This window comes from Phoenix dactylifera, unplaced genomic scaffold (genome assembly GCF_009389715.1).
Source record: "Phoenix dactylifera cultivar Barhee BC4 unplaced genomic scaffold, palm_55x_up_171113_PBpolish2nd_filt_p 000299F, whole genome shotgun sequence".
Classification (NCBI taxonomy): domain Eukaryota; kingdom Viridiplantae; phylum Streptophyta; class Magnoliopsida; order Arecales; family Arecaceae; genus Phoenix; species Phoenix dactylifera.
Genome location: NW_024067776.1, coordinates 246,474 through 257,754, shown reverse-complemented (window position 1 = coordinate 257,754; position 11,281 = coordinate 246,474). Strand labels below are relative to the sequence as shown.

Sequence of the window (11,281 nt, the reverse complement as noted above, 5' to 3'; positions counted from 1 at the left end):
TCATGAAACCTTCTTCAGTGGCAATTCTTTTACTGGTTATGTTATTATCAGTGCTAGCCTTTCTGAATCCACCTCCAAAACTTTCTCAAAGTCATCTTCCATCCTATCACTCGGTGAAATCACCTCAAATATGTGTTGCAGATGCCCACACCACCTCATTTTGATTTCTACTGCTTAGTCCCTGATTAGCATAATCGGATTCCCATTTTACCTGCATCAATCGGATCACTTTGACCTCTTTTTATATACGGCATGTGCTCAATCTCCTCGCCTAATTGTTGAGCATTCTGATTTAAGAACATATATAGCAGCTCAAAGGCATGTGTCAAGTGTTTAACAACATTTTATCTTAAAAAGTGCCTCTTACTGTGGCCATGTAGCTCTGATTTTCTTACATATGTTTGTTTCTCTCCATCCATCAGTGTAATAGATCCAAGATACTACAATGATGTATGTCGCAGAAACATCATGTAGAGATAAATATTACATATGTAGAGATAAATAGCAATCTTCATAATTATTATAGCAGTTAATAACATAAATGCGTTATACTTGAATAATAGTATCGCAGAAACCTTATACATCTACTAAACACTTACACGCTCATTCTTCTTAAAATTGATAGTTTGATACCAATCAACTGTTGGTGGCAAATAGGAAATGCCAGTAAAATAAATTAATAGAGCATCATGTTTGATCCATGTCATGTGCCTAATTGAACTTTCTTAGGCATTATAAAATATTTTGCAATGAGTAATAGTATTGCATTAAGCAACACCGAAAGACAGCCATTGTAAAACAAGGTTAAAGCCTAAACAAAAATGGTAAGGGTATCAGATGCCTGACTCCTATACCGACATATTGGCCAACCTTATTCTATAACAATTATTTCTCGGGGAGAGAGAGAGAGAGAGCTATCAGTTATTTTAGCATTGCTATTTACTATTTAGTATGAGTAGCTTTAATTGAAAAGCAAGGTTGCATGCCTTATTTTGAGTAAAATTTTAAAACTATAAAATCATTAATTGTTATGCAAAAATATGTAGAAGATAATGTTAAGTTGCATGCCTTGCTTTGTAACATTGATTAAATAGAAATAAGCAACTCTTGGCTAGATGAACTCAAGTAGTTTCGCCCTAGCCCTCCTAAACCATTTATCTTGACATAAGCATGATTATAATTTAGGTACCTAAAATAAGAGGCTTCACCATTAGTGTGGCTGGCATACTTGAACCAAACAAATTGTTTTGTTTCAACAAAGAGTGCTTTGCCCGCGTGTGTATATGCAGCCATAGGCACTTCCATGTCAAGAGAAAGGTTTCTCCATTCAAGAGGTCTCTATGGACTTTAAAGTTGAACTTGGATCAGGTACCAGCATATTTATATTTATATTTATTTTATTTGACGAATACAAATATGGATATGGATGTTAGTCGGATACAAAAACTTATATCTATATTTGTTTTAAATAGATATGGATGCAAATTGGATACCAAAAGTATGAATATAAATATAGATATAAATCGAATAATTAAATTCTATGACCATAATATCAAATATATTATTAAGTGGATGATAAATCAAGTTAATAACATATTAATATAATCATTTATTTTTCGTAAAAGTTCAAAAGTACTATATAAACTTAAGCAAGATTATAAATAGAACCAAATTTTTGGATACGGATCGGATGAATTTGAATACGAATACGAATATTAGTCGGATGTATAGATTTCGATCCATATTCGAATAGTTTTGAATATAAAAATAAATTTAGATGGATATTATTTGATCCACTACCATCCTCCTCCTCCTCCTCCTCCTCCTCCTCCTTCTTCTTTTTTTTTTTTTTTTTTTTTTTTTTTTTTTTTTTTCTGCTGAAACCCACTACCATCCTTAGTGAGCGCTCGAACCTACGCTGATGAGCAAGCAGCCTCGGACACGGAGGGGCAAAATGCTATTTTTCATGTTTTAAAAGGCGAAAAAATATTTATCCTTTCCGACATGACACGTTTCAATTACCGACTAACCCTCCATGGGATTCTAGTGTCAGCCTCTACCGGCAAATCCCCGGAGCGACGCAGCATCTCGGCATTCAAGTGCCCACCCTTCCTCTCTTTCTTCGCTGCCGTTTTCCGCGTGACACCCACGTAGACCGAGCTCGGTCCAGCCCGGCCCCAATCCTTCGAATCCAAGGCCCCCGCTAAACCCTAACCCTAGCTACGGACAGGGGTGCGCTCGCTCGCTCGACCTCTCCAAAGCGCTTGCACCTCGGTCTCATCGAAATCGATTCTTTAAATCCCCTCTGTTGTTCCTTCCCTTGCTTTGAGACCTCGGGGGTTCGAGAGAGCTGGGCATCGATAGCAACGAGGAAGGGAGGGCGTTCTCTCTTATTTCTGAGCCAGATCGGAGGAGAGGACCCCGTTTGGGAGCGGCTTCGTTGGAGAGGTAAGGCCTCTTATGGGAATGTAGCAGGATTATTTTTAAAAAAATATTGATGGCTTTTATTTCGTGTTTTTTATTTGGATTTCGGAAAAAAAATGCGGTTTTGAGTTAATCTGTATCATTTTTCAAACACTGGTAATTAGGCCTTGTTCGTATTTTCTGGGAATTAGTGGGGGTACTTGGTTTCTATTTCCAAACGGATTCGAGCCTGTTCTTACTTCTTGTTCTTTTCTCGGGTTTTTCCTTTGGATCAAATCCGAAGAAGAAGTTCTTGAAAACTGTGAGTTTTTGATGTTTAATGACGAAGAATTTAATTACATGGCAACCTGATCTATAATTTGGGCACGAATGAGAATTTCTTGAATTCTCTGAAATTCCAGATGTTTTTGTGTATCAGCAAAATGGTGCTTAGTTCAACATTTGAACAATTTTCACATTCTACATAATTTCACTTGTGGTACGCTTGCAATTCCAGTGCGAATCACAAGTGATTTTTTCCCTTCCAGAAATTTTCTCAATCTTAAACATTGGTTTTGCATTTTCCTTGGGCATTAGGAATTGGTGTTTCGGGTAAAGTGGTGCATTCAACTTAACGTAAATTTTCTAAGATTTTAGTATTAGTTGATTCATAAAGGTAGTAGGCTACTTTTCTTTATAATCCTAAGGGCTCGGTGTTTTGTTCTAAAGTTCTTTCAGATTTTGGTTTCTATATAATATGTTCGCATATATATTTTTTTTTCCTGATAATTGGATATTTCTTTTCATTGATAATATATACCGTTTTCTTTTTCTATTGATGTTTTTCCAGTGGGTCACTCTTGTTGAATTGTCAGGGAAAACATAGGTTGTTCTTCGTTTTTCTTACAGCAGATTTTTGTGCAAAATCACAGTTTTGCAGTCAGAACCTTTCTGATAGAAGATGGCAACAATGACAGCTGGAGGTCTGCAGATGGCAGCAATGAGGCCCTGCACCTCTTCTTCTCGTAGATTGTTCTTGTCAAGTGCAGCAATTTTAGGGGTGGATCTAAAGGGAGCAAGCCAAGCTAAATTTGCAAGCTCTTCTTATATCTCCTCTGTTAAACCTCTTTGCAAAACCTTCGTGTCTGCTCCTTTGAAGTTTACTAATGTCATTACGAGGGCCATGTCCGGTGAAAGTGAGAAAGGGGTTGCTTCAGGATTGCCTATTGATCTGAGAGGTAAATGATCTGTTTGTAATTTACTTAGTTTCTTATATTCAAGTAGATATTTTTGTTATGTTTTCTTATATTCAAGTAGATATTTTTGCTATATTTTATTTACTTTTCTGCATGGCTTAATTTACACGGTCTTGCCTTCCCTTAGCATACACTTTAAAATTTTTATGAATATTTGGTATATTCTTGATTGGAAAATATTTTTGGAATCAAACTTGCAATGCCTCCTCCAAATTGGATTTTTCGAGCAGCTTTGTATAAACAGTTTAATGCGAATATTTAGATTTATCTAATTGAAAGTTGCAATCAATGGGATAAAAGGCTTGATGTTTATGATTATATTTTAACTGAACCATACACTCTTTGCGATTCCTCTTTCCCTCATATTTACTTAACAATTAATGAGATGATAATTCAGTGAATGTATTATATGATTCATGTAACATGCTAATCTTGACCGTTTACGTGACCCAAATCATATAAAAGTGAAAATGTGTTATTAGGGTCTTCATCTCAAACTCTTTGATTCAACCTTAAATGCCTAGTTAAGAATCCATTATCTTTATCACCAAAAAAGAATCCATCATTTTTGCTGTCTCTTGCTGCTCTTCATTTTACTCACTCCCCTACGTCCTTGTCATCACATCGCATAGTCTTTTTCTTCTTCTTTCACAAAAAATGTAGCAGGGTAAAAAATACTGAAAACGAAAAATCTGAGAAATGTGTAATATTATGCACCCGTCTTTGGAAAAATTCAAGTCTTATTAAATTGTTGATCTCTTTAATAAATTGCTTTTAGTATTTCTGAGTCTGCTAGGATTTTCCTGTGATATTGATGCAAACGTGTTTGCTATTAACGTGGTATTGCTTTGAATTTTGCCTAGTGACTTGTCTCTCTCTCCCCTCTATTAGCAGACTTTTCCTCTTTTTCTTCATTTCTCATAAATTCTATGCTTTTTCTAAGAAGAAGTGATTATTCTATGAAGAGCATAAAATATTGGAGAAGAGCTGGAGAGAATTCTACTTTCTGCCTTTGTTCTAACACATACCAAATGCTCTTCACCGTATATACAGAACTCATCACCAATGATATGCTACTGCAGCTCCCTTGGACCTTTCAACTTATGAATATCTGCTCTCCCATTCTCATTCCATGATTGCCTATCCTCCTATATATATATATTTTAATTGCAATGCTAGACAAAGTATTTTCCTGATCTGATTAATTGGATTAGTGAATTCTTCATTGTTTACACATTGTGGATGAATTCTCCTGAATGCTAATCAAGGAGCCCCATAGGGTTGACAAGCATGGTTTTCTGCAGTAAGTTGTGGCGGGAAGACCATGACTCTATTATGATTGATATTCTTACAATTCCTCCGTAAGGATTATATTCTAGGTCATATAAGCTGACAAAAATATTTCAATGGCTTTTTGAGACATCAAAAACTACTAGGGAAGAGAAAATAAAGTTTCTTAGTTATTTGGTTGTTTGTTTTAATTTAGAATGCTTTCTTCGTGGATGTTTTAGGTAACCAGAACACATTTGTGTGTTTCTACTTGAATATTCCAAAACCATAATGGTTAAATCCTAGTCCAAGTTTTCAACTTTCTGATCAGCTTTATGAATGCTTTTTTTTTTCTTTTGCCAATCACACCTGTTTTATTTTCACAAACACTGGCATCAGTATCTTTCCTATTCCATTCTGTTGGGTTCACTTTATGTATCCATCTGCAACATTGGTTCCTATCTGGTGCCAAGTTTTCCAAATGAGAGATGCTTGAGACACTCAATCTACTTCTGTTATTAAAGCCCATAGAGATTTCCCTTCCAACTTTAGTTGGATGCGGTCCTTAATGAGTTGAAATTTCGAACCATAACTTGTGTCTTCTACTTGGAAATTCCGCAATAGATTTTCAGGGAATAATAACTTAGTGCAATCCATACAGGTCAAAATACATTTTGGTGCACAAACTTATTGTCTTAAGTTCTTCTAGATGCTGAAAATTCCAGAGCCGTGGGTCCTATTGTCATCCATATGTTTTTTTGTCTATTTTGCAACTGGTCTCTCATAGTAGTTAAATACATTAGTACATTTATATATGTGCCTTATTTATTTCTTCTATTATGGACTCTTTTAAAGGCTACAATCTCCACTAAGAAAAGTTTTCCAAATTCTCACTAGACCACCTCTACACATGCTTCTTATGTCCTGTGCTACTTTCCATCCCATCTGCGCAGAGTTAAGCCCTTGTCCCTTTAAGGCTCATCTCGATCTATTCTTTACTTTAGTTTCTAGAAATACAATTTCTAAGTTTCATTGTACTAAATTTCTAATCCTATCTTTGCTTTGTCACCATCCACATAACTTGCTCATCTTTGAGCTGCTCATCCTATGATCACAATCTCTTAATTACCTAAAAGATGACACAGCACATCAATGTAGGCCAGTTTGATGTCATACAAATAATTCCATACTGTTATCTCACATTTTTGGAAGATAAGTACTGAAGCACTTCAGTGCCTTATTTAACCTGCTTTAAGAAGAGAACTGCTGATGACTTGCATCTCTTATGTATGTTGCAGTTCCTAACTCATCGGAGGCTTCTCCTCTGTTGTGGGTTGCGATATCTTGATTAGGATACTTTCCCCTTAACTCCATTCTTGACAATAGGAGTATTCAAATAGCACAATCTGTGACCTTATACTGAAATTAATATCAAGGAAAAATTCCAGAAAGGATAATTAGGGAATTTTTATAAGCCTTTCAGATTCATGTCAAGGAGGTGTGTTGTTCACTGTTATAATAGAAGGGAAAGGTATATGTTGATGATTTTGTAATGATGTTTGTTGAAGTCCTGCTGGTTAGGGATATCCTGATAAACCTAATATCCTGTACCCTTCTCAAAGCTTTAATTTCATTATAAGGTCGCTTGTTCTTTATGTGGATGCTACTGGCTGTTGTTTTAAACTTTCGAATAAGCAATAGAATTGCATAATCTTGGCAGACTAAATTATTATCAAACAAAACTACTACATAGTCGAGTATATACACTTTGTCATTAAGCATATTTACTTCATTCACTTCCGTTCATAAGCATCTAATGGATGCTAACAGACTTGATCTTGAAGACTGAGAATATAGTCACACAATTATAGGATCTGTGTTTCAGATGGCTGGTTTAAATTATTTCAATTGTTCATTATTAGCTGTGTTTAATCACCATGTATATAAATAATGCAAATCTTATCCATCAGATGTCCTCTTTTATCTTTTCTCAGTTTTGGTTTCATTTGTTGTCTTCATCCAAAGTATCTGAAGTTATCTTTTGTATTCCTGCTTAGCTTGGACAGTTTAAGAATGTGTTGTCTCAACAATATTCTTGCTTTTTTAATTCTTGATTTGCAACCTTGCTGTACTCTGACAATGTTATTTTTAATCATGGTACATAAAGATGATTTTGCATAGCAAGATGAATGGCAAACAATTTGGATTACAATTCTGCATGGTATTCTTTTTCTTCAGGTAAAAGGGCATTTATTGCTGGTGTAGCTGATGATAATGGCTATGGTTGGGCAATTGCTAAGGCTCTTGCTGCTGCCGGTGCAGAAATTCTCGTTGGTACATGGGTGCCTGTATGTGATCTGCATTCTGTTATCTTTGTGACTATAGGAGGTAATGAACTGGCCCTTATTGTTTGACTTCTTGTTGAGAACTCTACCTCTTGCAGGCACTTAACATTTTTGAGACTAGCTTAAGACGTGGCAAATTCGATGAGTCACGCCGGTGTGTACCTAGCTCTCCTTTTTATTCAATAGTTAGATCTCCCCCTTGAGTGATAACACGAGTTGGTGAGGCCATTGATTCCACATTGTAGGATAGCTGATGTTACTCTTGTTGCAGGTTGCCCAATGGTTCTCTTATGGAGATCATCAAAGTATACCCATTGGATGCTGTTTATGATACTCCTGAGGATGTTCCTGATGATGTGAGATGGGAAAAGGATCATTTTATTTTATTTTGTTTTGTCGCCTCCTCCCCCTTCCCTGTTCCACTCCATTGTCTGGTTGGTTGGCTACAATGTCTGCTTTGTATTGTTCTGTACAGGTTAGAACAAACAAACGTTATTCAAGTGCCTCAAATTGGACTGTGAAGGTGGGGTAATACATCCTTGTTTCAATTCTTTAGATATGTTCATGCTATGCTTAGTTCTTTTCTGTCATTTTACAACCACACATCTTCATTCTCCTTGACTGCTCTATAATTAGGTTTCCCAGGTCGTCCAAATGCCTCATATCATAGAAGAATTTCAATTTTGTCAGCTTCTCATTATGCAAGCTCTCTCTTTTGTAGGAAGCAGCTGAATCTGTCAAGAATGATTTTGGAAGCATAGACATTCTTGTGCATTCACTAGCAAATGGACCAGAGGTACAATATGTCACATTTCTTCTTTTCATTTGGAGTGTTGGTTGTTTATGTTTGTATGGTTCCGCATATGCAGGTCACCAAGCCTCTCTTGGAGACATCTAGAAAGGGATACCTTGCTGCTATATCTGCATCAAGTTATTCTTTTGTATCACTGCTTAAGCACTTCCTTCCAATTATGAATCCAGGTTTGTTATAGTGGGTTTTTTTCCCCCTTCTTTGTCTGTTGTTATGGTCTGCCATGCTTCTTGAATTCCATATTATGCAATATTTATAGGTAAATGACTGCCTGGATTAGGTCCTTCTCCTTATTTTATTGATTATTTACAATCATCACGATTAGTGCTGGCCGATTTATCTGAAATTGGGGGCTAATTATTGGGGCCTAAACCCAATTGTCAGCATAGCAATCTTTACCTGCTCACTCTTTTGCTGGATGATGTAGTGCAAAATTAAGAATCAATGATTGTATTTACTGCAGGTGGTGCTTCAATCTCCTTAACATACATTGCTTCTGAAAGGACCATTCCTGGGTAAACTCTCTTCACTGAAGCAGTTAAGGTATTGAATATATGTCTTTCATGGCTAGATATTTAGCTTTTAAATGTAACTTTGCAGGTATGGTGGAGGCATGAGTTCAGCAAAAGCAGCACTAGAGAGTGATACCAGAGTACTGCACAAGATTCCCATGCCCTATTCAGATGGTTCACATTCATATTTTACTGCTTGCTGTTTTGATCTGTGACTGGTTTTAATGCATACTTTTTGGTTATGCAGGTGCTAGCTTTTGAAGCGGGGAGGAAGTGCAAGATTAGAGTGAATACAATATCTGCAGGTATGTATATCTTGTCTAAGAAATTTTTCATATGGCAGTTGTCAAAAGAAAACTACTGGACAGCCTCAATCAATCTGCCTGGTAAAATTTGATCGTGTTATGAATATAAATCCTTGATGCAATGGATGGATAAGTAGCCTTATCAATATTGTTGAAGGGTTTTGGTTATACTTTATATTTTGGTGGTGTTGACCCTGTGATACAATCTTTTCATGCACAAGCTTTCTGCTACTGTGTTGTTTGATTTACATTCCAAAATTGAAACATAATATCAGGTCCCTTGGGAAGCCGTGCTGCAAAAGCCATTGGGTTCATCGAGAAGATGATAGAATATTCTTACACCAATGCACCATTGCAGAAAGAATTGTCAGCAGGTAAAAAAATTATGAGATTTTTATCCTACCGTAACTCTTGTTCTTTGCCCCCTAGTAGTTCCAGCAATACTCATTCTCATTTGGGAAAATGGTGCAGATGAAGTTGGCAATGCAGCAGCATTCCTGGTATCTCCTTTAGCTTCAGCAATAACTGGCTCGGTGGTTTATGTTGACAATGGATTAAACACCATGGGACTTGCCACAGACAGCCCAACACTAGCAGTGTAGATGGCAGGGGCATATTGATCAGGTGCTTAAATTGGTGCTGAGGTTCCATTTTAGTTCCTGTCCGGAGGCTGTCCGCAATGAATAAAGAGTTGGGTTTTGATTTTTGTCTTACTAAGATGACAAGTACTTACATTCTTCAGATGAACAGGATTCCAAAAACAAGTTTTTGTCAGTAGCTTCGTATGAGAAGGTAGTGTAGGAGAGGAGTCATGGCAAGTGCTGTGTTTGGTTGCTTCTTTTGGCTATTATTTTGAGTACTCCCAAAATCAAGCTATACTTCTAAACAGTCATGTTTCTTGTGTTCTTAGAATCTTCAATCTTCATTGAATATCTTCAGCTTGTCCATGTAGCAATGAGGTGGGTGATAGATGCTATCATTAGGTTCTTAGAAAAGCACATTGTTTTTGTTTGCTAATGTGTTTTTGAGCGGTATCCAGGATTTGAACCCTGGATCTCTAGTCAACTGTGCTGAAAGTTGTTGGCCTGTTTGCTAAAGTTGTTAAAGCCATGTAACTAATCAACTATGAGATGCTCTCTATGGTTAACCGATGGCAAGCTCAAATATCTTATTGTTGTGGAGCCAATATATACTCTCTTTCTTTCTTTCTTTCTTTTGATGAGGCTGGTGGCTTAAATCACCCTAGTGCAAATACATCCTGAGAAGTCCGAATACAAAGATATCTTGAAGTTGAGGGGTGGAGGACAGGTTCTCCTGGATGATGTCCACTCTATCAGTAGCCATATATGATGCAATCCAGTCTGTTGCTCAATTTGCTTTCTCGTAAATATGGTTACCTTAAAACTCACCCGCCCTCTCGAGATGTCCATCTGAGTACCTGTATGCGTTCTCATCCACCTCAATGTATGATCTTTCATTTAGAAATCTGAAGTTGCCGGAAAAGGTTTTACATTCAAAGTAGCAGGCTATAAAAGGCAAGTTCAGTCTCCATGTGATTGAATCTGCTGCAGTCTCACTTGCTGCAAGGTAGCGTATGATTTGCTATATCTAATGTATAATTGCAACCACGTATCTGTGCCAGAATGCTGCATTCCTACATATTGCGGAAGTAGCTGTTTGTGGTTGGTCACATCAAAGCAACGGGAATTGTTCAATATGATCCCTCTTTTAGAGAAAAAAAATAATAATCTTGTGATGTAATACAATTTATTGTCATCAATGATTCGATAAAGTTATTAATATAGTACTTTAGTGTGCTATGCTAGACACTTTGACATTTATATTATGAGAGATTATAATATGTAAGAATAATTACTATTATTATTTTTAATACTAATTATATCAAGTATAATACAATTTATATATTATATGATATATTATAATTCACAACATGATATGTGATATTAAAGGTAGCCTTGTATCATCTCATGAACTCACAAATTGACATGGTAGTGGTGTCTTATGTGCTACATAATTTTATATGTACTCATTATGGTGATGCCAGATGGATTAGCAACAATACTAGTATATTGATCCTAATAAATTTGTTAATCTATCTGATGGTGATCAAGAGTATGGTGAAGACATGAAAATTGGAAGTAATGAACAACCAGCACATTTTCGGAAATATGAAGTGAGACCAAATTGTTAAAATCATGTGGAAAGATTATATCGAAGGAAGAAGACTTAGAAAATCTACTTAACTATTTTATGAGGGTTAGCTCATTAATTCATGCTTATAAGTCGATGCTATGCTTATTACATATAACAAAAGTTTTATGAGGATCTTTTCTATATTTGGGTGCAGACTATTAAATTA

General features: G+C 36.2%; 1 protein-coding gene across 1 annotated transcript; it reads left to right on the top strand.

The window, feature by feature from the left end:
- Positions 1 to 2,001: 2,001 nt before the first annotated feature.
- Positions 2,002 to 10,087, top strand: LOC103713921 (enoyl-[acyl-carrier-protein] reductase [NADH] 1, chloroplastic-like). Its single transcript, XM_008800975.4, has 13 exons — positions 2,002 to 2,448; positions 3,336 to 3,641; positions 7,167 to 7,276; positions 7,372 to 7,427; positions 7,545 to 7,629; positions 7,749 to 7,796; positions 7,995 to 8,069; positions 8,143 to 8,254; positions 8,548 to 8,599; positions 8,685 to 8,736; positions 8,844 to 8,901; positions 9,177 to 9,275; positions 9,373 to 10,087. Exons 2-13 carry the CDS (start codon positions 3,365 to 3,367, stop codon positions 9,501 to 9,503), a joined length of 1,155 nt encoding a protein of 384 aa, XP_008799197.1. The 5' UTR covers positions 2,002 to 2,448; positions 3,336 to 3,364; the 3' UTR covers positions 9,504 to 10,087.
- The last annotated feature ends 1,194 nt before the right edge of the window (positions 10,088 to 11,281 follow it).